At 52.4% G+C, this 27,146-nt stretch overlaps 2 protein-coding genes and 1 long non-coding RNA gene across 3 annotated transcripts; 1 reads left to right on the forward strand and 2 right to left on the reverse strand.

The window, feature by feature from the left end:
• The first annotated feature begins 7,535 nt into the window (after positions 1-7,535).
• LOC119098641 (complement factor D) lies at positions 7,536-15,574 on the forward strand. Its single transcript, XM_037221614.1, has 5 exons — positions 7,536-7,701; positions 10,743-11,018; positions 11,420-11,547; positions 12,190-12,760; positions 14,378-15,574. Exons 1-5 carry the CDS (start codon positions 7,620-7,622, stop codon positions 14,707-14,709), a joined length of 1,389 nt encoding a protein of 462 aa, XP_037077509.1. The 5' UTR covers positions 7,536-7,619; the 3' UTR covers positions 14,710-15,574.
• A 128-nt stretch (positions 15,575-15,702) lies between these two features.
• Positions 15,703-24,190, reverse strand: Rcd5 (microspherule protein Rcd5; the record flags this gene model as incomplete). Its single annotated transcript, XM_037220971.1, has 10 exons — positions 15,703-16,170; positions 16,823-17,038; positions 17,537-17,693; positions 18,098-18,221; positions 18,859-18,997; positions 19,265-19,333; positions 19,825-19,974; positions 21,283-21,464; positions 21,706-21,800; positions 24,111-24,190. Coding segments are annotated over 10 exons (1,308 nt in total), but the record flags the coding sequence as incomplete, so codon positions are not given.
• A 61-nt stretch (positions 24,191-24,251) lies between these two features.
• On the reverse strand, positions 24,252-26,508 carry LOC119098642 (uncharacterized). Its single transcript, XR_005094277.1, has 3 exons — positions 26,213-26,508; positions 25,667-25,823; positions 24,252-24,284 (listed from the first exon to the last, which is right to left on the reverse strand). It is a non-coding gene; the product is annotated as an uncharacterized LOC119098642 (long non-coding RNA).
• Positions 26,509-27,146: the final 638 nt, after the last annotated feature.

Genomic DNA, 27,146 nt, shown 5'->3' on the forward strand with positions numbered 1-27,146 from the left:
TCATGAGCAGTTCGTGATTTTAAGGAAGAAAGCAAGGAATTCAAACAAGGCATGGACGTGGCGTAAACAAACCGCATTTAAGTCTTGCGTCAAGATCTAGTTGGCATGCACCAGTTAACTTCATAGCCAGTGCGAGTCTTCACGCCAACATAGGTTTGAAGATGGACTTTGCTAGTTCGAACACAGTACTTTGTTTGCGGCGCAAGCAGTTCTAGCGTAAATCTGCCGTTAAACGTATACTCGGATTCGCCAGAAATTAATTGGCTAGCCAAGGTTTGCAGAAAACTAGGGTCAAGAATGACGGACTTACTTCAGTTGACAAGGAGCTGGTTACCTCCGATACGCAAAGCTCTTAACCTAACTTGGTGAGAGAAATGACGGATATTGCACGCTGTTCTGATATTATCAGTCCGTAATTTCGGCAATAGCATGCATCATTGTGGATAACTGGAGCCATGAATTTGGATGAAACATGGCACTGTTTCTTGCAATGTGCACTGTTTTTAAAGAGATTCCTGAGCTTTACCTGTCCAGAAGCGGTCATCATGTGAGAGGTAGACTATGAGGGATTTCATGAGTCATACGCTGTGTTGAATCCATTGTAGCTGACTTAACGAGTAGGCGTAAGTCTTTCCAACCAGTCATAAGGAAGGACAGTTGATTTTCCGTCAAGTCATAGGACTCAATTTTGCTATATTTAAGGCAACAGTCTGATCAGATATCATGTGCTTACTTGTTGATGGTCACAACAGTAACAAATCACACTCAGGTCAGGTGGACTGGGACCAAGCATGTAATAACTCCTAAAACTTGGGTCAATGTCATGTGGCATTTGTCCACAGCTGCCACGAGGACAGAATATACCAGCCTACAAGGACAATTAGCAGGTCATTTAACATGAAGGACTAACTTGTGATGGACTCCAACGAAATCAAAACGCTTTCCGTCATCTAAAGGTATAGAATGAGTGACACATGGAGGTCACTGGCTCCCTTGAGTGGCTTCAAATATGGCGAACGGTGATGTTTTCCCACATTCCTTCATATCCCCCGCCCCTATTTCCGTTTTACGCTAGAAAAGGGCCAACTTCCATACTAAACTGAAGCCAGTAACTTCGAAATGTTGGACATTAAGCATAAAAGCATCTGAACCACCTTGCACGTTATTGCCGATTTGAGGGCTGAGCATTTCACCATGGGAGATTAGCTCAAGACATATGCAAGCAGCCTTGAAGTGTCTTATCTTGTCGACAACCACTATATGACAAAAAAATCCAGATCAACGTGCCTACAATCACAAAAACCGAATCTGTTGCGGCTTCTGTGACAGAGACGGTAACGCGTCAAGTGCCAAATTTAAGAGTCGTGCGTTCAAAACCTGGCCGGACCTAAAATTGTTTCCTCTGGCTTCTGTAGGCTGTTTTGCACTGATTGCTAACGGCCTTTTTACGTTATCGGCGAAATGTAGCATTAAATTCTTTGAGAGCTTTTTTCATGTAGAAACTGCGGACATGACACCCTTTCAACATGACAAGACGTGACATAATTATGGCGTGACACGCACGTCAGTGGACGCGAGTCATGTCAATGACACTAGAAATTATTAACTGGGCTTTTTTAACCCGAAATAATTATCCTGTAACTAGCCCCGTTATAACTTGGATTCGAATGCAATGTAATGGTCACGATCTTCGGAAGTGATTGTAGGAAATAAGCATCCTCTCGATGGCGTCAGGCTACCGTGGATAAGCCAAAGACACAATCTGGACATGCTTTCAACAGCCTAGCGGGCGCGTGAGGCCAAAGACAACTATGTATGCAGGGCTTCCATGCCCATAATATTTGCCGACGTTGGCGACCTTGCAGGAAAAGGATGTGGGACTTTGACCGTCAGAGCAAAAGTGATCACGTCGGAAGACTGACCTCATTCAAAAGGGAGAGGATGCCAGTCAGAGGAGCTCTCATTATACAGGGACGGTGCCCGTAAGACTTTATGGAAGGTGCGGCCCATGGACGTCACAGGTTTCTCGCAAAGACGTTTACGAAAGATGTCGCACTCGGCAAAGACGGTATAAAATCCCTGCCAGTAAGCCGTTTTGTGGCTGGGATTGGGAAAGGCAGGCTCTCCTTAGGGGCAGCACGTAGCTTGGGCGATACTACGGATGAAGAGCCACTCCGGGCCACAGGACAACAGCGTATTAGCTGTGCGCTGTTGTCACTCCCTTTGCCAGCTGAAACTGGCATAAACAGTCCGCTTGGCTCTTACAAAACCGGGACGGTGCCCACTAGAATCTGTGGAAGGCGCGACTCGGCGTGGTCGTCACGAGGTTCTCGTAAAGACGTTTACGAAAGATGTCGTGCTCGGCGAAGACGGCGTAAGATCCCAGACAGGTAATTCCTGCGTGAGGGGCAGGCCCTCCTTAGGGGCAAGGACGCTACCTAAGCGACACTAAGGATAAGAGCCTCTTGGATTAGCGGAAGAGACGTTTAGCTATACGCTTTCATCCCTCACCCGAATGAACCCGAACGCCTTGCGTGGGAGAGCCCAACATCCGAGATTAGCAGGAATGAAGGTTGCAAACGTGGGCTCAAGGTTCCCAAACCCCCAAATTTGGCACTATATTGGGCAACAGTACTCCATCCCGACCCTGTGTGCCACATAGGGAGACTAGTAGGGCAAATATGTGGGGCCGAGGTTGATTAGCGATACGACGGGGAAGCGCAGCGTATGATGATAGGGGGGAGGGCAATGTATGAAATTGCATGCAAGGTTATAACTTTTAAGCACCAGTGGAAGCAACGGCCGCTCAGCATAGGGTAGGGATGGACGAACTAGAATTGAATTTAAAGTCAGCTGATATTGAAATCGAAGACAGACTGGTGGAGTAGGCGAGATGCCCGACAGGGCGTTCGTAACCCAAGTCTCGTCAAGTAGGGGTAGCAGGGGATGCGCCATTCCACGGACTCCTCGCGATATCATTATGTCCCTAACTCAACCTCATCCTCCATCCTGAGCAGTGAAGTACCCGCGTGTCTCACACGGCATTGGCCAGCCTCACACTTGTATATCATCTGGAAGGAGCGCGGGGTGCAGCTTTACTTTACTTTACTCAGCGCAGTTTTCTTGCTAGACGGCCAGGTTGCCTTAACATATGGGGGGCATTTCTAGCATCAAATGAAAAGGGAGTGTTCTCAAACTACTTTCAGTAGTCTTGCAAGACACCAGAGACCTTACAACAGGATATGGGAAAATGTGGCGAAAGTTGCAGAATGTCGCAAGAGCGGTCTGCTGCTTAACGAATTAAGATAGCGTTCTAAAGCCACTTTCATTGTTCTCACTAGGCATTAAAGATCCCGAGTGCAAATTTTCCAGCCGGTTGCAAAAAGTTGCAGAAGGTTGCAAGAGTGATTTACGGAAAAATAAAGCACCATAGAGCCCTCGAACCATTCCCATGTTCTTTGCTAAGCTAGAACCCAAAGCTAGAACGTCCCAAAGCAGCAATTTTAGAAAATATCGTAAAATTGCACAACAAACTTGCAAACAACGTGCTTACCCCGCTGCAACGCTGTACCAGTACTGCGTAGCTCCTATTCTGCGCAATAAAGTTTGTTATGTCTTTTGCCCTGACTCGATGCATCGAAATGTAACTTGACAGGTTATGGAAGGTTTAGAGATAATAGAGCAACGTTGGTTGGCGTCTGCAGCACAAAAATCAGGTTTTGTATTAAATGTGCAGCATCAAGGCATTTGCCGCTACGCCGGTTTGCGGTGAACACGGTTTTGGCGTGGTTGTGCGATTTCAGATTACGACTTGTTTGTTCACTCATTGTATCGCCGAGTGGTATCGTAGATACGTTTGTAGTGTTGCCTACATAGCGTACATAATAGGTAGAAATAAATCAGACGGATAGTGAATGACGAGCCGCACTTTCCATGCTCATGCCTTCCACTGTAATTGTTGCATATCTGACTTGTCTTGTCTTGTCGAGTCTTCATTTCAAACCATATTTACTGATCAAGGTATGCTATGGCTAAGGCTGCCAGTTCCTTAACTTTTGTTACGCTAGCATTGCAAGCATGGAAGCATTAAACAGCTAAAGAGCGTTCAATAAGCAAGTTTAATATAAGAAAGTCCTATTGAAAGGGAATTAAGGTGACTTCCTCACGATAACAGCATACGTAATATCTGTTAAATAAGCTGCATTATATGTGTATATGTGCATATTTCCAAAGTGCAACATTTTTAATGAATATCGCATATTCAACTGTTTTAAGGTCACCTTGATTCCTTTTTCATGCCTCCAATGCCTTACATTGCACAAGAGCACTGGGCAAGCGCCAAGCACGGGTGTACTTGGTGCTCCGTTTTCAAAATAAAAACAAATGCGCCCGCCAAAAAGGGAGGTGTTTTGGGGATCAGCACCTTATACTCAACCTTTTTTAAGAACACATGTTACTTATTCACATGCAAACCATTAAAAATGTAGACTGACATCGATATGACGCAATCACCCGTTATGAAGATTTTCACAAATCTGTGAGTTTTAACATTCTGAACCCAACCACGCTGCTCAGGTTGTTTCGCAAACGCTGTAGGGATAAGGCCGGAACAGGAACCGGCAAGCGATTTTCCATGAAGCAGTTCCCTTGGCTTCACGAAGGCCATCCACACAGGTCCTGTGAGATCAAGACGGCTGTTAAGGCATACCTTCACGGACACCATCAGCATTACGAAACCGCGGAGGTGCCCAGCCGGCTCGTTCACACACCGGTGTCGAGTGAGACCCAGGTAGGTGCTCCCTCAGATGGCGTCGAAGGACATGCAATGCCGTAAACGGCCACACTGGGTCATTTTGAACTCTAAATCATAGCTTTGGTTCTGGTTCTGTCAGGGGCGAGACTGCAGACCGCGACTGAGCCTTGCCGTCATTGCCATCACGCCAAAGTTTCAGCCTGAGGTTGTGTGGCTTCAGTGACCCGGCTCGGCCAACCGCGACTGTGACGGTCCTCTACCTTTGCGGCTGCTGGTCGCTCTTCCGAACCGTGTCCGCGGCGCAGAGCACAATATGCGAGATATTGTCTTGTAATACTATAAAGGTATTTGCACGCAAGCCGTTCCATCAGGCGAGCTTGATGCAGCATTGCAATATCGCCAGAGCTTTATTTAGTCTATTTAATTAACATGGGAACATGCAACTTGCAAAAAACTGAAGATAGCAGGTCAAAGGCATGTCCAGACTTAGTGGTCATGGCTTTGCCGCGGCACTAGATCCGAACATTTTGAAGAAGAGCACGAAACTTATATCATTTTTATCACACACACATGCATATGTATGAACGCATATATATATATATATATATATATATATATATATACACAAATATTCACATCAATATTCATATCCGTTTTGAGGATGGGTGTCAGATTTTAGCGGATAGGGCTGGTAAAAACATGGCACCGACCGCGCAGGGCACCCCTTCTGTGCGATATGAAAACCGCCCACCGCCTGTGGGCCAGATAAAAACCGCGGAGCGGCTAGTGTCGACTTTTAAAGACATGACTTCGCAAGCTTAACACTGGGGCCTTGGCCGTGCGAGGCGGAGGCACGCAAACTATGCTCAGTTTTGAATCTCAGCCCATTAAGGTCAACATTTATCTAAAATATTTGCCTTTCTTTGCAATGCTTTATTCAAGCTTACCATTATCACGCGCCCGGGTGGCCGGTTGGATATCCTCCGCTCGGGTGGGGTGTCAATTTGACCCCCTCCGAGATTTCAGGAACTAAGAAGGCTAAATATACCAAATTCACAGGGTACGTTGACCTGCACGTGAACTCACTTAGGCCATAGTTTAACCCTCCTAGGTCATGCCCTTCGGGTCAAATAAGGTCAAACAAGGTCAAACTCCAAGTCGGTCTTCAAAGAGTCCACAGAACCCAGACACCTGTCCTTAGCAAAAGGTCACATGCTCATTCAAGGTCAGTGACCTTGTTTACCCTTCGAAGATCATGGTGACCAAAACCATAGAAGACTGCTTTGAGTTTTGCATCTCAATAAAAGACAAAGACTGCACTAGGCAGTGTGTTCCTAAAAATAAAATGTTGACGTAGGTCATTTTAGGTCAGCGATCTTTCCTGACCTGCAAAAAGTCATGGAAGATGTCTTATGCGGTTCCTGTGATTAATAAATTATAAATCAGCACCAGAAACTAACCCAAGCAAAGTAATGAAACAGGTTGGTTTTTACCTTGGTCTGACCTTCTTATCTGGCCCTAGGCGAAAGAATTTGGTCAGTAAATTGTTGCGTTGCCTAAAAAGTATCTCAGAGATGCATGGTTTCGTCTAACACCCCGTTGTTCCATCAGACTGAACGATTCCCTAAAATCGACTTCTCTGAATCCAAGACCTGATTTCGACTTACCGTAGGTCAGCGGCATTACAATGTACATAACAAATTGTAGTAACCCACGATCCGCTATTCAAATGTCCACAGCTATGCAAAATTTGGCGTGGCTACGCCGCGCGGTTCGGAAATCATTCCGGGAAAACCCTGTGGGGAATCAAGTTGACCCCCACCCGAGCGCGCGTTATCTTAAATCATCCCAAATCGCTCGCTTCGTCAATTCAAATCGATGCGGTTCTCGCCACACTTACAGTGAAGCAATTTGCAAGCACTGTAGATCTTGGATTTGTTGCTGCAATATGGACTTTTCAATGCATTGTTGAGACCTATCCACATGGGCTCTCGAGGGGTTTTATTGCTGATGTTTTGTTATCACCTGGGTACGTCATGAAGGGTCCCGCTGCTGTCATGACATGGTTTGTATCACACCACACATGGCACATCACCCACCAGTAACTCGCTTTTGTCCAGGAGTGCGGCTCACTGTCAAAGCGATTCACTGTTCTCCATCGCCCATTTCTCGTTGCGTGGGTTTGCAGTCCGCGGCAACTGCGCATACGACAATGGCCCCCGGCAGTGGATGCATTACCGCACCGAAAACAGGCTCCCATCTGTAACGTTTTCCACTCAGCAGATGCGCAGACGTCATCGCCACAGCTAAATGGGCTGTCCTGAGTCAGTCAGACTTGGCAGAATATACTGCTGCAAAAGACAAGGGAAGGCGATCAGTTAAAGTTTAGGACCCCGGGATCTCGCTATTTCACACCATTCGTGCCACCACAAGACGGGGGATGGGGGGGGGATGGGGAGGGGCGGCGGTTTGGGAGGGCTGACGCAAGGCCCTAAACGTTTCTGAAGGAAGCAGTACAGCTTTGGGCATTTCGCCAAAAAAAAAAAAATCAGGAAAGAGATGTCATGAAAAGAGCCTCACCAAAAACACGGCGCTGAGCTCGCCAATGGCGGCTCTGTCCGCGCCATTGTGTTCAGGAGACAGACCCGGGAACTGTCGGGGAACTCCCTTGTCGCCCCCGTCCTTGAATAATAAAAGATCACCAGCGGCGGCAGCCACGCTGCAAACGACATGCCGCGGCAGATCGGATAGAGTCGAAGTCGGCGGCCCGGATACGGGATTCTCCAAGACGGCGGCGAGGCGGTCAGTTCACTTACACGGCCGGCACCGAGCGGTGGGCCGCTTGCGCGACGGCGGAGCCCGCACCATGGCCCTCATGCTCCAGCTGGGCGCGCTGTTGCTGGCGTCTGCAGGCTGGTTTGCGCAAGCAAACAGCGGCATTGTTCAAGGTGAGAATGGTTTCACTCGGTGTTCCCATCGTGATAGGGAATCACTGCGGTGTTCCTTCGTGACGTCCCCCGGCAACACTGCGGTGTTCCCTTCGCGACGTCCTCCGGCAACACTGCGGTGTTCCCTTCGTGATGTTCCCCCGGCAACACTGCGGTGTTCCCATCGTGATGTCCCTCCGGCAACACTGCGGTGTTCCCTTCGTGACGTCCCCCGGCAACACTGCGGTGTTCCCTTCGTGATGTCCCCCCGGCAACACTGCGGTGTTCCCATCGTGATGTCCTTCCGGCAACACTGCCGTGCTCCCTTCGTGACATCTCCCGGCAACACTGCGGTGCTCCCTTCGTGACATCTCCCGGCAACACTGTGGTGTTCCCTTCGTGACATCCCCTGGCAACACTCCGGTGTTCCCATCGCAATGTCCCTCCGGCAACACTGTGGCGTTCCCTTCGTGACATCCCCCGGCAACACTGTGGTGTTTCCTTCGTGACATCCCCCGGCAACACTGTGGTGTTCTCTTCGTGACATCCTCCGGCAACACTGCGGTGTTCCCTTCGTGACATCCCCGGCATCACTGCGGTGTTCCCTTCGTGACATCCGCCGGCAACACTGCGGTGTTCCCTTCGTGACATCCCCCGGCATCACTGCGGTGTTCCCTTCGTGACATCCCCCGGCAACACTGTGGTGTTCCCTTCGTGACATCCCCTGGCAACACTGCGGTGTTCCCTTCGTGACATCCCCGGCATCACTGCGGTGTTCCCTTCGTGACATCCGCCGGCAACACTGCGGTGTTCCCTTCGTGACGTCCCACCGGCAACACTGCGCGCTACGAATAGTTTAGTCCGCTGTTCGGCAACGACCTCAGGACTTCGCGGCTGGAATCGCTGCTTAAAACGCAATGAGAGGGGGCGTGCACCATCATGCTTATTGCAGGGCACCAACAGTGTAGTGGTTAATCTGCGTGTCTGGGGAGCAAGGGGCACGGCTTTGATTTCCTATGGCGCCCGCCCCTCTTAGTAGGGTGAGAGGCAAACGATGCCAGCTAAATGCGCCGTTGGTGGCTGGGTATTTGGATTAGAACCCTTTCGACCAGTGGTGACCATTTCAGGGCTATGATATGAAGGAGAATGGATTATGGTGGGGCAGGGCTACACACGCCTGGGACCCAACAGCCAAGACTAAGCCCGCGCAGTGACCCTTCTGTGGAGTGCGCACGAAACACCCGGACGGGAACCCCACATTGGGCCCCTTGGCCCCGCTCGTGGATGGTGCATGCAGCCTGCCTCGGACCAGCCAGGGGGGCGTCGCGAGGATGCAGGATTAAGCCAAAAAGAGGATAGAAGGGAGGATCTGAGTGCCTCGTAAAGCACCAACGACTCTCTACTTATCCCGTGGTTAAGCCGAGGGCTATGGCCACTCCGATTCTGAGGGACTGTTGGGGGTCTTCACCGTCTACTTGTGTAATCTCTCTGCGGCTTTAGCATGTCGGTCTCCGTTCGCGGCCAACAGACCTGCACCCTGACCGCAGACTGGCACGGATCCATGTTATGTAATTGAGGCTTGGACCCAAACCAAAACTAACCCAGTGTGTGGGTGAACGATTCTGGCGGCTGCCGAGCCACGCAGCATATCACGCAACGAGACGAACTGGAAACCTCATTTACACAGGACATGCATACAGTAGTGCAGACAGGGGGCCACATGGACCGCATCCTGTGATCCGGTAAAATATAGGTGGGATGATATCAGCTTTTAACTTTTAGTAGCCATGCTTAACTTTGCGATCGCCTTTCCGTTTCTATCCTTTTATTGAGGGCTGTTCTCAGCTACTATTTTCAATTCCGCCTGATGACTTTTTCTGATTTGTTCCGCCCAAGTTTTTATGATCTGGTAGTTATGATACCTGACACCGTTTCCGTGACCCACCATTCTCTTGCATGTATGGTGATCAAGCGAAAGCATTGTCATATAGGTGGAACATTATTAAATGCTGGTGTGAGACCTTCAAACTGCCGTGAGGACCGAAGAATAGTGGTGGGACAAAGAGGATGTGTTTGGATTATAATGGACGAAATCCTGACGCCATCTTGTGGTATAAAGTCGAGCAACTCTTAACTTTGCCAAACTGACCTATTCCGCTGTTTTAAATAAAGGGGCGTTCTAGAACGTCAGACTTAAAACGTGCACCTTAGAAAACGTTGCGCACCTTTTATTTAATAGTTCAAAAATTTCATTTCGCCCGAATTTGGCGGCCATCCTGTGGGGGCATGACCCGGTTGCCCCTCCCCCCCTCCCCCACCCACGATCCAGCCTTGTCGTTAGTTGCGAAAATCGGGAGTTAAATGGGTTGAATCCTGGGAAACATTGATTTTTGCGGGAAAATAAAGGCAGTTTTCGAAATTTTCACCTCCCTCAGTTCCTCGCCCCTCGACTGATGCAACTACCCCTTTGCATGCATTAGTGTCATTCGTGAACGTTCACCTGCACAAAGCTAGAATATGTCGCAGCATTTTCTGGACACGCGCACCACTTCTTATGACTCCATAACAGTGAACATGTTGTTGTGCAAGTGGCTCCAAATAAACACATGACCTCACTCCGATTCCTGTCTTGGTGTCTCCCGACACCTGTACAACAGTCCTGTACGCTTGCCCGCTCACACGTGTCTCCTGACACCTGCCTCCCGCTCACGTGTGTCTCCTGACACCTGCCTCCCGCTCACGTGTGTCTCCTGACACCTGCCTGCCCGCTCACACGTGTCTCCTGACACCTGCCTCCCGCTCACGTGTGTCTCCTGACACCTGCCTCCCGCTCACGTGTGTCTCCTGACACCTGCCTGCCCGCTCACACGTGTCTCCTGACACCTGCCTCCCGCTCACGTGTGTCTCCTGACACCTGCCTGCCCGCTCACACGTGTCTCCCGACACCTGCCTGCCCGCTCACACGTGTCTCCCGACACCTGCCTGCCCGCTCACACGTGACTCCTGACACCTGCCTGCCGTGTCTCACGCGCGTGCCTGACCCGGCACGCCCGTCTGCCCAGGTCTGTATCCCGACTACTGCATCACACCGGACTCGTTCAAGGGCGACTGCCGGCCGGCCGGTTCATGCGCCGGCGGCCCCAGCCCCGGCTGTCCCGGCACCCGCGTCTGCTGTGTACGTGTCACCTCGCGGCTGGGTCCTGTCCAAACGCTGGCGGCGCCGTCCGCCGCCGCCACCTCTACGCCGGCGGCGACCTCCGCGCCGTCCGCCGCCGTCACCTCTGCGCCGAACACGCTCCCGTCGCCCACACGACGCACTCTCCTGGACCCGCCGTTCGGTACGTGCGTGCTGCGGCACGGGCTGGGCCGGACCGCGGTCACTGTGTGGTGTGCAAACGTAAGGCGACTGGTAGTGCTAGTTAATAATAAATCAGCGTAAATATTTGTTTTACTAATACGTATTATTCACAGCTGTGGCTTGGGCTGTACATAATCTTCATGTAATTTACCTTGAAATGCAATTTCGGGCCGGGCAGAGGGGTGCTTAATGAATTAGTGCAACGCATGACAGGCACGGTCCCATCCGGCTGATGCCTGCGTGACAACTTTTGCCTTGGCCCATGGAATATTAGTGTGCGTCAGAGACACAACTGCTGTTCACTTCACAGCGGTAGTGTAATAGAGCGCGTTAATGTGAACATGTCTAACCTCTCTGGCGTCCCCTTCGCTGGTATGGCAGAGTGCGGAGGGGAGAAGGCACCAGGTAGTCGCACGCGGCGCGAAGTGAGGGAATCGACGCAGGCGCCGCAAACGGATATCTTCGCAGCTACCGGGAGCGCACCCAAGCCGTCTGTGATAACGGGAATGGTAAGGAATGGTTTGGTTAATGCCTTTTGGACCCCCCCCCCCCCCGCCCCAGTAGCACTGACAGAACACTCTTAGTTATGGTGTTCTTACATACACGGCAGGATGAAAATAAAAATGTTAAGCGGCCATGACAACCTACCCTTCGTGGCTTTTGGCCAGTGACAGCTCCTAAACCGCAGCTGGAACCCGCAGCCCCATCTTATCGGGGCAAGTTACCTGCAGTAGCCAACATAGGCGGGCCCAAGTGCGCCTCGTGGCGGCAGCCCCGGCGGAGCGCCCGCACCCAGTCCAGAGGTTTCCTTGCGCGAGCTTAGTCTCGGTATCGTAGAACCCCCAGATAGCCGCAGCATTACCCGGCACTCACCTCTGCTCATCTATCTAAAGCTCTGCAATGGTCGCTTCTGGCGGAAAAGGCTTCAATCCCACCCGAACCAAAAATAAAAGCACACTTCAACTCCTTTGGCCCCAAAATTAGCCATTTGTATTCAAGAATGGTCCGTGGATATGACGCCCCCGCTCGATATCAAGAGCAAAGCTGATGGTTCTGTTCGCGTCTGCTCATCCTCTCGTGTCTCAGGGTCAGTGCTCAAACGCTCGAGACTCGACTGTATCATCGACCAAGTGCGTGTACCCGATTTCCAGACAGTGATCACTCCAAGCGAGCCGAGCTCTCGGCCGCGACCCCCTCTGAACGACGTGCTGGGTCGACTGAACGGCACGCGGCGCCACCGTCGCTCCCCTCAGTCCGCCGCCGAAGAGGCCGGCTTCGAGGCCATCTGGCAAGAGTACCTGGCGAATGTGGCGACGGGTGCGGCCGCGCCCGGCGTCACGCGCGCCGAGCTGCTGGCAGCGTTCCGGGAGGTGCTGGCGGAGACGCCACCGTCGCGCTTCACCTGTGGCGCCGTGCTCATCTCGTCGCGCCACATGCTGACGGCGGCGCACTGCCTTATGGCCGGCACGCCCGAGGTGGTGCGGCTCGGCGACCGCGACCTGGCGTCGGCGGAGGACGGCGCGCCGGCCGAGTACCGCGTGCTGCGCGTCACACCGCACCCCGACTACCAGTCGCCGGCCGTGTACCACGACCTGGCCCTGCTACACTTGGACCGCGACGTGGCGTTCGGGGAATTCGTGCGCCCCTTCTGTCTGTATGACGGTGTCAGGAGCCTGGAGAACATCACCACGCACGTGTCCGGCTGGGGCGCCACCGAGTTCGGTGAGGCTCTGGGGCGTCCCGTTTCTGGGGCGTTCTGGGGCTGGCTAGGACGCTCTATGCTGGGTCGGGGCCCTCTGTGGCTGGCTGGGTTGGCCGGGACGCTCTGGTTCGGGGCGGGACGGTCTGGGGCGGACCGGGGCGCTTTGGGGCTAACCGAGACGCCCCGGGGCGAGCCAAGGCGCTCCGGAGCGGGCCTGAAGCTGAACAGAGTGCCACGTGCGCATTTGCTGACGGATGCAGGCAGTTGTGGGCGGCTTATTTGTGAATCCGGACTTCGGAAAACGAGCGGTGTGGGTGGCATCCTTGGTGCAGGGATGGCAGTTGCTAGTGGGCACTTTCTATCTGCTTTTTAATTTTGTGCAGGCTCTTTTCCATGGAATTTGTTTGCACCGAAACAAGGCACGTGATGAAAACATTGAACATAACCACACCTTAGTATAAGGTCGCTACAGGCGTCGTCTCAGTAGTGTGGAACGTTGGCTACAACCTTAACACGCGCCCGGGTGGCTGGCTGGATACCCTTCGCTCGGGTGGGGGTTGGGTCAATTTGACCCCCCCCCCCCCCCGAGAGATCGAGAACTGAGGGAGCTAGAAACACCAAATTCACAGGTTATGTTGACCTGTACGTGAACTCACTTAGGTCAAAGTTTGGGGTTCCTTGGTCATGACTTTCGGGTCAAATGAGGTCAAACAAGGTAAAATTCTAGGTTCGTCGCCAGTGTCCCCGAACCCAGATAACTGTTTCTAAGCAAAAGGTTGCATGCTCATTTAAGGTCAGTGACCTTGTTTAACCTTTTGAAAGTCGTGGTCACCAACACCATACAAGACTGCCCTGAGTTTTGCATTTCAATAAGCGACAAAGTTTACGCTTGACAGTATTATCTTAAAAACCACATGTTGACCGGGGTCACTTTGGGTCAATGACCTATTCTGACCTCCAAGAAGTCCATTGAAGATGTAGAGTGCGGTTCCTGCTATCATTAACTTGGAAATGAGCGCCAGAAGCTATCCCATAGAGCAAGTCCTACAGTAATAAGATAGGTTGGTATTGACCTTGGTCTGACCCTCATACCTGACCTTATGTCAATGCAGTTTGCTCATTCAGTTGTTGTATTGGCTAAGAAAGCATTGCAGAGATGTTTGGCTTCCTCTAACACTCCGTTGTTGCATCAGATTGAACGATTCCCTAGAAATTGACTTCACTGAGACCGTGGCCCGGCTTTGACCTGCCACAGGTCAGTGACCTTACAAGGTACATCCAACTTTTTACCAAGCAATCCGCTATTCAATTGTCTACAGCCATGCAAAATTTGGCGCGGCTACGCCGGGCCGTTCGGAAACCATTCTGGATAAACCTTCGGGGGGTCAATTTGAACTCCCACCCGAGCGCATGTCAAATGTCCGTGTAAGTTAGGCCCGCTGCCTATTGACCCAAAATAAGACCTTGAACTTCACAGACCAATCGGCCCAGCTTAAAAAACCTGTCACAGTATCGGAACCGCTGCTCAGGCATCCTCTTACCTCCCCTCTGCAGACGGCCGCCGCAGCCAAGCGCCGTGTGCGGCCACCAGGCCATCCGGTCAACGCTACCTCGTGACCGGCGCCGTGCCCCGGCAGGTGGCGACTTCAGCGACGTGCTACAGGGCGGCAACCTGACGGTGTGGTCGCACGACCGCTGCCAGCGGGCGTACGCCGACCAACCGGGCAGCGGACGCCTGCTGCCCGACGGCATCACGGACGGCCTGCTGTGTGCCGGCGGCGCCGAGCAGGACGCCTGCCAGGGCGACTCCGGCGGGCCCATGACCGTGCTGACGGAGCGCGGCACGCGCCTGGCCGGAATTGTGTCGGCAGGCGTCGGCTGCGCCACGCGCGGGGTACCCGGGTTGTATACGAGCGTGGCGCACTACGTCGACTGGATCGATAGCGTCGTATTCGGGGGTCATGCGTAGACTAGGGGTGGACTAGGGCGGACAGGCACTGGGGCTTTGGTGGAGGGCGCGGGAAGACGGAGCTGGTGCTGGGCGTAAGGTGTCAGCAAATATGGCACCAAGATGCCAGCTGTGCTGCGTGACTGCCACGCTTGTTTTGTTGTGCTGCGACATTGCCAGACCTTGAGCGCCGTTCGTTCGTTTAGCCTTCGACAAAGGTGTCCATTGTTCAACAGGCCTCATGTTGACGTGCCCCGCGTGTCCACGGCTTTTCCATGTATTAGTTCCGTCCAAAGCAGCTGTGTAATCGATGTCCACTAGGAGCGCCAACGGTGGACAGGACAAAGACGAGCTCAATCTCAACCAAACGGCATTAGTACAACTGGTGGAACGAGCAAGCTCAATCAAAAGGCATGAAAGCAATTGGCAACGTAAACAACCTCATCTAAGCGACACCAATACAACTACTGAGAAGCTTTCTGTTTCGAAGTACGTGGACCATGGACCGTTTCCATCGTGTTTTTCAGTCACCGTGGATGAAGGACTGTTTAAAAAAAGATCGATGAAGCCAATGCTCCTTATATCGCATGGAATATATGCCGCGTCACTTATCTGACAAGATATCACGTCTACGTGGGTTTTAGCGGATACCATGGTCACTGCACACGATTTTGTGCACGTTCAGCACCAGTGAATCAAATGATGAAGGGTTGTCTGACTTTTCAGCGTCGTCAGAAGCTCCTGGTTATATCGTACCTCGTCTGGCGGTACGACCAAAACCTGCCTTTCAAAAACTTTCGCACCCTCGCCGCTAAGTTTTCAGCACTGCTGGGGTGCGCGAATGCCCTGAGAACCCCAGTCCAGTGTCGTGTCAGTGCCCTGGATTTGACGTAGCGACAGCTGCCACATGGATAATACGTCGCGCACACGGGTGTCCTCACCACACAGCACGGCCAACCTCTTGCGTCTTCGCTTTGTCATCCAGTGTGCAGGGCAAAGGTATGCAACGACGAATAAGTTCTGTAGATGCATTTGCGTGGGAACAGACACAAGTAGGCCAGCCCAGGCCGGTTTTCGAAGACGTGGAGCATTTGCCCGCAGCAATGCAACGTATACTCATTATGCAATTTCTGGCGGATATCAAAACCAGTAGTGTCGTTCATCTCCGTCCACCGGCTGCTATACCGAGCACTTCTTGTCCACGACAGAGAGCCGCAGGATAGCTCCTCCGTCGATTGGTGGGAACTCGCACAGACCACCTCTGTCCGACGCTCGGAGAACATCGGGTTCCCATTGTCCACCACTTGGAACAGCGACGCAGTACTTCTGTTCAACAGCCAAGACCACCACAAAACAATTCTGTCCGCCCTTGGCGCCGGCTGAGCACTAGTGTCCACCATTGGGAGCGGTAACCGAGTACTTTTGACGCACGGCATTCACCAGATCGTGGTGGATGACAAACGTGAATCGCAGGTGGCCAATCTGAAACAGGACGAGCACGCTCAAGAGAACTCGAAAGTGAGAAGAGCGGCAGCGACGAATAACTAGTGGTGCGTGAGCGTAAAACCCGTGGACACGATAATATGGTCTACAAACACAAGAGAACTCCACATTAATCGATGATATACGACATAGTGTGACCAATGACGGGATGAATGGAATGAATTGTACAAGACTAAAAAGACAAAGTTTTATGTTTCACCGCACGCAAAGTCGAGTGGCAACTTTACGACGGAAAATAATTAGAAATGGAGGCATCAGATTGTCAAGGTCAACACGATGCTTCGCCCGCCTCAAAAAACAACCGAAGGTTACAGCTTGCTCGGACGCTGACCGTACCCCTCACTGACTCGTAAGCGCGTCGTGCACCGCCGCGAGCTTGGACGGATTTCATGCATCCCCCAGCGAGCGTGGCGATCTCCCCCGCTGCACCACCCATGCTTCGATACCTGGCCGCTATCGTATGTTGCGGTTCTAACCGCAACATCGCACCGATTTCTCAACGCCTCGGAGGAAATGCTAGTGACCGCTCTGCCAGGCGAGGAGGAAACTCCAACACCCCGAAGCAGCACGCCGAACCAGAACGCCCGTCACGCTGGCGTTTCTTCTGCCCCACCACGGGTGCCAGACCCACCTCCACCACCGAGTTGTCGTTCAGCTTGTGCTTGGCTCCCATCAGTACGGGTTTCCCATCGACGAAGACAGGCCGCTTGCCGGCGTTGGCGATGAAGAACTCGCCCGAGTTGCGCAGCTTGATGACGGCCTGGCGTCGCGAGACCTTCCAGGCGGGGCCCTCCAGCGCCAGATCGATGTCCACCGCACAGTCACGCGTGGTCCGGCCGAGCGTGATCTGAGGGCGGGGCAGGATGCGTCAGGCGGACGGGGAAGGACGCGTCAGGCGGGCGGGAAGAACGCGCCAGGCGGGCGGGGAGCATGCGTCAGGCGGGCGGGCAGGGGTCGCGGCGGCGTGCAGCACCGCGAGGTCATCATTACACGCGGTACTAGAGGACACTGCGGAACGGCGGACGGTATCTGGTCACGTGACAATGGGACCAAGGAAACGGTCAAACGGGGGTCGGAACTGTTGTCACCGCTACCCAGCTCAAAATGAGCACTGCGCTACCGTTGCTACTCAACTCCAGCTCATCACCGTGTTAAAATTTGCTTAAATCGAGTCTACTTTGTTCATCGCATCACACCGGACCTTCGGAACAGACTGACATCTGGACATAGAACATCAACATCACGTGGTTGGAGAGCGGCTGGCAGTCGGGTGAACGCCGTCCAAACAGGCCGATCCACCTCCCCACGGGCACCATCGACCCCGCGGCCGCCGGCGCGTGCGCACCTCTCCCGATCGCATCAGGTAGCGCACAGTGCGTCCACGCAGGATGGCCAGGGTGCCGTTGTCGAACTCTGGCGGCGAGACGCCGGTCACGCCGTCGACGAGCACCTGCCAGCGGCGCGTCTCCGTCTCCAGCCGGCGTATCTCCCGCTTGGCACGCCTGGCGGGGCCAGACCGCCGTCAGGCGGCGGGCTCGGCCCGGCCGGGCGACGCCGCCGCCCGCACCGCTCAAAAACAGCCATCAGGGGACTTTGGACACGGATTGGTAAAATGCATCGGTAGAGGCACCAGCGCAAATAACAGTGCCGGAAAAGCGATCTTACGCCACAGAATACGGTTGTGCCGGCTACACTAATCGTAAAAAGTAAATTACAAAAACGTGTAGGCAAGTGATTTCAAGGATGCTGTTAATGCCTAAATCCACAAAAAGAGCATGACATGCACACGGCGACAGCAGCACCGAATCGGAGAACGCCAATGCAACTGAGATGAGAAGGCGATTGGTGATATCAGCCATATGCCGTCCCCGACATCGTCGCCGTCGCCACCGCCGCGTCCCCGCACCGGTCGGCGAGGTGCAGCTCGCGCTCCAGCAGCTCGTCCGGCGGCGTCTCCAACAGGGCCAGGTCGTCCATGGCATCCTCGGCGTCCGAGAAGCGGCCGGCGCCGTCCTTGTCGGCCGGCTGGGCTGCAGAGAGACGGCCAGGTCAGCACGGCGGCACTGCGCAGCGGGCCACGCCGCCGGTGCAGGACCGACTGAGGGCGCGGTGTTCCGGTGGTGTTGCGGCAACAGCGGCAGGCGGCGCTGATTTGTGAGAGATCATCAACGACTGCGCCGACGACGGCCGCACGTGAACCAGTCGGCAGCGACCTATTTTATATCCTCTTTGCAGCAGTTACATCCAATCAAGTTGGTACAACGGAGAGGTCAATAAGATGACACTACGACTGTTGCACTAGTATGAGTGTGACAAGGACCAGCATGTTCAAATGAACATTAGAATAAATCGTTCAAAGGTGGGGAAATTACCAGATATGGGGATCGTCGTACCGCTTTCGCTCGTGGCGTTTCTAGTCTCCAGATACCAGTGAAGCTCAGCTCCCTGCCGTCACCCCCACCACCAAACGTCGACGAACTCGAGCAAACCTACGCACGGAACACTCCAAGCCCTCTTGGTGCCCCTCCACCGAGTACAGCCGTCGCCGTTTCCCCACGGATGACTCTTGTGGACATGACGTGCCGGCGGGGACGGCCCCGTTGACGTGACCCCCGCCGGGGATGACCCGTGACCATCCCAGCCAGGCAAGCGCCGGCCTCCACCCACCGGACTGGTCGCCCAGCAGCTGGTACAGCTTAAGCTTCTCCCAGTGTTCGCGCAGCCGCTTGGGTGTGCGGCTGCTGTGGAACGTCTGCGGGTGGGCGGCCAGCAGGGTCTGCAGCTCTTCCGGAGACGGTGGCGCCGTCTGTCGATCCGGCGCCGCTCAGTCAACGGGGCTCCGGGAGGTGTCAGAGACACAGAGGGGGAGGCGGGGGGGGGGGGGGGGGGGCTTATGTGCCGGCCGGCGGCCGTGCAGCGACAGGGGCGGTCGAACAGCACGGCACAGCAGGTTCGAACGACATCGCATCGTGATTCTGCGCTGGAGACGGATCATGTCCGTGCGTGACGCGCGGTGGCGGACGTTGTGTGAGGCTGCACATTCGGGGCTGTTAGGTGTGGGGCATCGGCTTACCGATTTGATGGCTTTGATGAGATCCTCCTCAGCCTGCGAGTACAGTGCGCGACTCTCCACCTCAGCAATCTGTGACACAAGTATCAGCAATCATCCAGCCAACGCCACGCCGCAAACGCTCAACAATGGGAAGCACAGCATGCCAATGCTGTATTTCAGTGTGCATTGCATGACAGTGCATCATGACAGCCATGTAAACCACGCACAATGTAACAAAAGCATGCGTGCCGAACGGGGCAGACAACTACCAAAAATATTTCTCCCAGTTGACCGCTTACGTAGCACCTAGATCGACAAAAGCAGAAGTGTCAAAGTTATTCACGACTAGCCAATTCCCAGCACATGCCATTGATGCACCTAAAGGAAGTGGACCTGAGTGACGCCACAGATTCAAAAGAAAACCTAGACGATTCTCTTCCTGTTCAACACATTTTGACCCCCTCCCCCTCTCCCCTCCAGCCCGTCCGACAGGTGGGTGGCGGCGGCCCGCCGGGGGCGCGGAGATCCCGTCGGAGGGGGCGGGGCGGGGGGGGGGGGGGGTAGGCGGCCGGAGGACCGACCTGTTCCGGGTGCAGGTTCCTCATGGCGGTCGCGGCCAGCCGTGACACGGTCGAGTCGTATAGCAGCGCGTACCACCGCTCCTGGATCTCCGACAGCGTGAACTTACATGAGAACTTGACGCCGAGGTGCACCAGCGTGAGGTCACAAGCCTGGCGGCGCGCGCGGCCCAGTCAAGCACCAGTGGCAGTGCCTGGCCGGCGGCAGCTCACCACTTCCCGGACATATCCAGCAGCAACAGGCGCCCCGGCGCCATTAGCAGCCAGCAACCAGAGCACGCCCGACAGGCAGACAGCCAGTGCACGACGGGAGTCTGACGTTGGCGAAAGTGCCCGTCGATGCAGTTCATCTCAAAGCTCGGTCTCAGTGCCACGTCGCAACTTAGGGTAGGGTAGTTTGGGTCGCTAGCAGACTGGTCTTTAAGTCACACTGGCCAAACACGGATGTCTTTGGTTGTTTCAAATCGATGGCAATAGTCTGCCCCGACAAACTCTAACTGCATTGCAGCCGATGATCCGTTAGACTTCTCGGAGGTCGGACCTAGCGAAAAGACCTAGCGGACCTAGCGAACAGGGAGGCGCTGAAACTGTCTACACTTCGCCTCTGAACATCGGTGCGGTATTCGTAAGTCTAAGTTTAGGTTGGTGAAGTCCGATTTCTGCACGTCAAGGATTATGTACGATAAACTTAAGTTTATGAATGGACTGCACACGTGTTGGAAATGCTCGAATATGTATTGGTACAATGCAGTACCGAGTCGATTTCTTGGTGACCGGGCTGCAGTAAGTTCGGCCTGTTACAAACGCATCATGCTTCCTAGTGCACTATGCAGTTTATATTTTTTCTCGGTTGTTCTTAGTACCATATGTATTCTTATAAGCATACTTCAATTTCGGTGTGTGGTGGTAAATGCGGCTATGGTTGCTTTTGTTCAAATGGTTTTGTCTCGCCCACCTGCGCCACAGCACCAAAGTCCTTATTGGGCTCAATGTCCGAAACTTAATTTGTTTGCCATCTCTTTGACGAACAAACCTGACAATGAAGCAAAACCAGAGAGCGAGCCGAACTGGTTCCACACTTAAGGTGCATTAAAGCAATGGATTGTCGGCGCGTCACACCTGCTGCACGGCGGTGAAGGGGTGCCCGGACCCGGCCGGTGGGTCCCACCTGCTACACGGCGCTGATGGCTGCCCGGACCCGGCCGGTGCGTCCCACCTGCTACACGGCGGTGATAGGGTGTCCGGACCCGGCCGGTGGGTCCCACCTGCTACACGGCGGTGAAGGGGTGCCCGGACCCGGCCGGTGGGTCCCACCTGCTACACGGCGCTGATAGGGTGCACGGACCCGGCCGGTGCGTCACACCTGCTACACGGCGGTAATGGGGTGCCCGGATCCGGCCGGTGGGTCCCACGCGCTGCACGGCGGTGATGGGGCGCCCGGATCCGGCCGGTGCGTCCCACCTGCTGCACGGCGCTGATGAGCGCCAAGTCGTCCGTCGGCTTCCAGCGGCCGATGTCCTTAACTGCGGCGGCGGCAGCGCGCGAGCGGCGGCTGCGGCGTGACGCGGCGCGCGCCGGCCGTCGTCGCAGTGGCTCGTTCACGCCGACCGAGCTCAGGCTCAGCTGATAGTCCACGCTCTGTGCTGCGGAAGGGAGAGGCCGGGGGCGTGAGCCGCCACTGGCGGAGTCGTCACGGAGCGGGCGAGGGCGGACATGCCCACGGGCTTGCATAGTTTCGAGCCGCCGGGTTGCGGTGGTTCACAATAGTCTGCGCGTACGTTTGGAGACCAGTGATGACGCACCGACTTCTCCAAAAGGAGCCTTCTGGGCGTCGACTTATCAATAGTGGTATGTTAACGGTTTTACCGTGCCTTTCATACTTACTTCTCGCTGCTTTCGGCGTAGGAAGTGGCGGCAAAGAGATGCCGGACTCTACGATCTCATCGTCGAACTTTTTCCTTTTAATGGATCTCGTAGAACTGCAAATTTCAGGAAGGCGTGAAGCGAACAACCGTGGGCACGAAAAAGAAACAGTAGAGCACGCAAACGTATCACCTTTGTTTATGCCCTGCTTTGTCTATTTGTGACTGCGCCATCATTCTTCTTCCCCCCCCCCCCCCCCTGGTCCTCCTGGGCTGCAAGTTGTGGACAATGGCGGATCCAGGATTTCATCAAGGGTGACACGCAACATTGTGGGGCCCTTAGTTTGCGGCCCCCTCCAAAAAACCTTGTATTTTGGCCAACATGTTTTAAGAATTCTATATCAGCTGTTTTTATATGGGAACCAAAAACCAGGCGTACTACGCATGCACGCGCATAGAGCTTGTTTATTTTCTCTAAATCATGGTGAATGCTGTCAAGCATTTCGGAAAAAAATAATGGTAAAGTTAACTAAAGTTGACTGCTAGACACCATCACATCCAATCACAAACTTGAATGCTAGCTTATTTACGGCTAGCCGGCTGGTCGATGTGGCCAGCTGATGGCCAATGACTCACGCAGAGTTTTTGCTTTGTTTGTTATGAAAGAGTACAAAATATCCTAGGATTCAAAAATGCATTAGGAATGTAATGCTTTAATAAAATATGTGGCACGAATTCAATAACCGACGAAAATTACAAAGCCGACGTCGGCGGCGCGTAAAATCATGTTCCAAAAATGGCGCGTAAAATTAATCGGCGCATATTCGATTGCTGTCTTAAGGCCAAGGCGTCAAGAGCAGAAACCGTCCTTTAGTCACGATCTCGTTCCCATGAGGTCATTTAGTCAGGCCCGCACACACGAGCAGCCAATACTTCTGACTTCGGAACAACTTACAATCACGAATGCTTGAGGGCCCCGGCCGATAAAACTTAGGTCCCCGTAAACGGCGTAGACCCCCCCCCCCCCCCATAATACAGAAAACCCTACACCAATACCAGCCATACCTGAGCGATCGAGGGTGCCGCTACAGGCCGATTGTCTCTCTCAGCATTATAGGGTCTTTAGAGCGAGCGAAAAGAACCCAACACCAACGTCGTGGGCCCCTCAACGACCGAGAGAGCCGCGGCCGGCTACCATATAGGGCTCCGGTTAGCACACAGGGCCCCCTGAGCAAGCGAAGTCCACCCAAGACCAGCATTCATGAATTAATGCTCCCCGTGCCATCAAGAGTGCCCTCGCAGTTTGACAGCGGGGGCCTTGATAGGAGTGAAGGGAACTCCGCAAATGTATGCGTGCGTGCGTGCGTGCGTGTGTGTGTGAATGGTACTCTGCAAACTCGGTGTGTGTCTGAGCAGGTTAACAGATGGGGGCCCTGGCAAGGCCATACATAAGGCCCTACATTCAAATGTGAATTACCCCAGTCACAGTGTAGAGGTCTCCCCAGCGATTGGGTGCGCCCGAGCAACTTATCAGATGGAGTTCCCGACCAGAGCGTAGGGCCCTCCAAGTAACTAGGATGAACCCAAGACACAATGTGGAGGGCCCCCGAACAATCGAGTGCGCCCAACCCGGTTAAAAAATCGACCTCCGACAAGAGCGTCGGAAAGCAAGTGACATGGAATTGAATTGGAAGGGCCGCAGACCACTGTTAAGACCCATAAGCATATCGCGAGTTTGTCCGTAGGTTAACAGGCCTCATCAGCGACCGTGAATTCCTCGGCAGGTAAGCATATGGGGCCCCGGCTATAGCACGAAGAGCCTCTCAGGCGAGTGGGAAAAAATTCGTGGAAGGCACCTGCCCGAAAAGTATCCAGGCACACTGACAGAAAGAGCCCCAACAGCTCAGGGCCCTCCAAGCGAATGCAAAGAAATCAACGGCGTCGTGAACGGTTCATGGATGATTAGATTGACCCTGTACGTAGACATGTAGGAAACCGGGAGCACCGTAGGACTTCTGGACAGCATAATGAACCTTAAAATATCCCAATCACCACCCTTCAATCAACGAAAAATGACTTTTGTCTGTCTGTGGACCCCTCAATTTTGCTTGTGACAATAATTGGCCGCCTGGAGGCCCAAAGACGTCGAAATTTATGCGTTTTGTTTTTTAAAAAACCTGCGTTTGTTTCGGCCGTCTATGCATGGGCCCCTTCCAGACCCAAGGGAGACCATCGCCACACGTGTCCCCACCCCTCCTCAGGCTGGTCATTCCTACATACTCGTCACACTCGTCGGGTACGTCGGGCTATGTGCTCATATTATGAACGGGCCCAACGGCGAGCCACACACGACGTAGCATGGTCGCTCGGCTACACAACTTCCCGCAGCAGCAAGCACTGTTTGCGTGATACGGAGATGTTCCGCACCTGCGCCGGCCGACGCCGCCGCCATCGTGCACCAACGAGCCGCCAGAGGCGCTGCTATCGGTGCGCTGGCGCACGGCTGGCGGACGGCGCGCGCCGCTCAGCCCGCCACCCGAGGGCTTGCCGCCGGGCGCGCGTGGCGGCGCCGCCGCTAGCATGGCTGGGCCCGCCGCCGTCCTGCCGGCGCAGAGGAGGTCGACTGAGTCACGGTGGAGACCGACACAAGCGGATGAGTGGGCATAGCTGCAGGGGCAGGTTGGTCGGGCACGGGATGCCCGCCCTTCCACGGCAGTCACGGGCCTTCAACTCACCACATGCTACATTTTTGGTCATGTATGTGCCCATCATGTACATAGTACCACAAAGGATACAACATACACACACACACAGAGGTGATGAAGCATGGCATGCCCTGAGCTTTGGCATGCTGTCAGTGTCCACTTTGGGGTGGCATCTTTTCAGGTCAGTCCTATCCAACATCATCAACTACCAATATGACTATGGAATGATATGAAATTATCCCAGTGGGTATGTGTTAACATTGATGGTCCTGATGGAAGTGTTGGAGTACAAGAATGTCAATCAATATTTCTGTGGTGCTAGTTAAGGGAGTGTTTCACATTTGTGTGGGGTTTGCAGCCAAAACAGCCATCTTGACAACTATTTTGTGTGGTTCACAGCCCTGCCCATCTTTAGAGTAAAGCCATTCTCATTTTTGAGCTACATGCCCATGAATATGTGCAGGCTACTTCAGGAAGAGTATTTCAAGGTCACACATGCACTCATGACACCATGGCACAATTCAAATCTCACCATTTCATCACTCATGCAACAATCAAGGAGCCAACAACAAAAGAAGTGTCCAGTTGTTCACATCTGGTGTTTGTGAGCATGACCTCCAGATAAAACATCTATTCATTGGCTCTCAATCAATATTGTGCAATCTATGCTATCAAACAAGGACATATTGATGAGCATATTGATTTAACAGAGAAACTGTGTTGCCTTTAATAGCCTTTTCCACTCAAAAGTATACCAATAGTTATGTGACCCTACTCCATCAAATCTGATGCCTGCTCCAGCATGTTCAAATGTGGAACATTCCTTCCAGCATGGTACCTCAAAACAAGCTGTTGTCATTGAAAACAATGAATTGCTGGGATAGTATATATATATCTCCAGAACTTAGTGCTTAAATAGTGCCAAAACTGGTGCAAAATAATGGTACACTTTTACAAACTGACATCTTTAACCATACCATACTAGCTTATCTACAATACTCTTACTTTCCCAAACATAACACTTGAGTGCCAAAAAGTACATTCCAAGTACCAATGCCACCTCCTGTGATCAGATCAGCTATCTCACAAGCAGCAGCTTAGAACCAATTTCTGTGCAACCCATAGAATAATGCCCCCATAAGAGTAAATAACACTAACAATTCAAAATCATCAATACAGCACATGGTTTGATACAAAAGAATGCTCAACATGACTTTGCCACAGATAAGACTATCTAAACTGGATATCAGCAAATATCAGCATCTAAGCATAACTTACTTAAAAACAAACAATTTATGAGCAAACCCAGCTCCTCAACAACATATATGTCTAAGAATCTACCCAGGCACAGCTGAAGAGTCTACATCGACAGCAGATCCCTGGATTTCATCCATATCTTGAAAACCGAGGCCCTTGCCACCTCTTGAAATTCAACCTGAAATCAGCAAAGGGAATTTGCTAGTTATTACATGAAATGATTGGCATTGCCACATACACATAAGCCTTCCAAACATAGTCAGGATCAATTGTAAAAATATTACATTGTGCGCCATAAATATTTGCATCAGTGGATGCACACGACATCTAGGAATACTGCTTAGCATCCTAACCTGGAAGGCATCGTGACTTGTTGTTGTGCATTGGTGTTCTCGGCCGCGTCAACCTCAATAGGCATCGTAATTTAAAACGGCGTGAATTTATTGAATCTGGTGTAACAAAATAATATAATTTAAGTACCAGGAGATCCGCAAGACATTCCTTGACATCTGCAAAACATTTCTTCTGCCTCCATGTACCAATTCACCACAATCAACAGCATCTTACCTAGGACACACTACACCAACCGACCGATCCACGGCAACATATAAATTCAAGGGATATACTAAACGAGAGTGATACCAACTAAATAGCTAACAAAACTTGTTTACAACGCTGCGCTCCGAATCCATGGGACAGACGGCCATTAAATCTTCACTCGTCGATGCGCCAAAGTCAATATCCTCTTTTCTGTGGACTAAGTAACCTAAAAATTTAGCGCCCCGTCAATCCTTCATTTATCTAAGATATCCAACCAATGATTATCATGTTGATCCCCGCGATTTCTACCGTCGTCACCCCTACGGAATTTAACACGAGGTTAAAGGTCAAGGTCACATAAAATGCAGCTGGGGCCTTGGCAGGGTGGCACAAGATCGACAATGGGGCCCCCCTCAACAAGAGCAACAACGCCAGATATAACACATTTATTATTGAGGACATGCTTCATGCATATATATATATATATATATATATATATATATATATATATATATATATATATATATATATATATATATATATATATATATATATATATATAGCACATTGCTACCTTCCTCAACTGGGATAGAGGCCAGACGCTACCAAGATATCAATTCTGCCTTAAGTTTATAAGTAAATGATATGTAAGTAATTTGACATAATTACGTGATAGATCACTGCATGAAATAAATCCAAAACGCCCTTCATTTCGGTATAGTTCCGTGAATTCTTTTTAAACCAATAGAACTCAGAAACTTTGTTAAAATTTGTAGCTTGGCTGTACAGAAATAACCAGGCATTTACAAATGTAGATAAAACATCAATATGGGTCCAACAATTTGTACTAACATGGCCAGGCCATGTTTGTCAGCACACATGCAGCATTTAATCCGAATTGGTTAGCGGTACACATTGTGTAACGTAGTTTTAAGCATGCGCGCCCGCATCTTAGCGGGAA

The sequence above is a fragment of the Pollicipes pollicipes genome, unplaced genomic scaffold (assembly GCF_011947565.3).
Source record: "Pollicipes pollicipes isolate AB1234 unplaced genomic scaffold, Ppol_2.1 Scaffold_4740;HRSCAF=5597_pilon_pilon_pilon, whole genome shotgun sequence".
Taxonomy (NCBI): domain Eukaryota; kingdom Metazoa; phylum Arthropoda; class Thecostraca; order Pollicipedomorpha; family Pollicipedidae; genus Pollicipes; species Pollicipes pollicipes.

Bases quoted from the DNA above. Each gene is read 5' to 3' on its own strand.
- LOC119098641 (XM_037221614.1), top strand. From the start codon at position 7,620: ATGGCCCTCATGCTCCAGCTGGGCGCGCTGTTGCTGGCGTCTGCAGGC. The intron at 11,019-11,419 runs GTACGTGCGTGC...CTGGTATGGCAG, and splicing joins TCTCCTGGACCCGCCGTTCG to AGTGCGGAGGGGAGAAGGCA. The intron at 12,761-14,377 runs GTGAGGCTCTGG...GTGCCCCGGCAG, and splicing joins CTGGGGCGCCACCGAGTTCG to GTGGCGACTTCAGCGACGTG.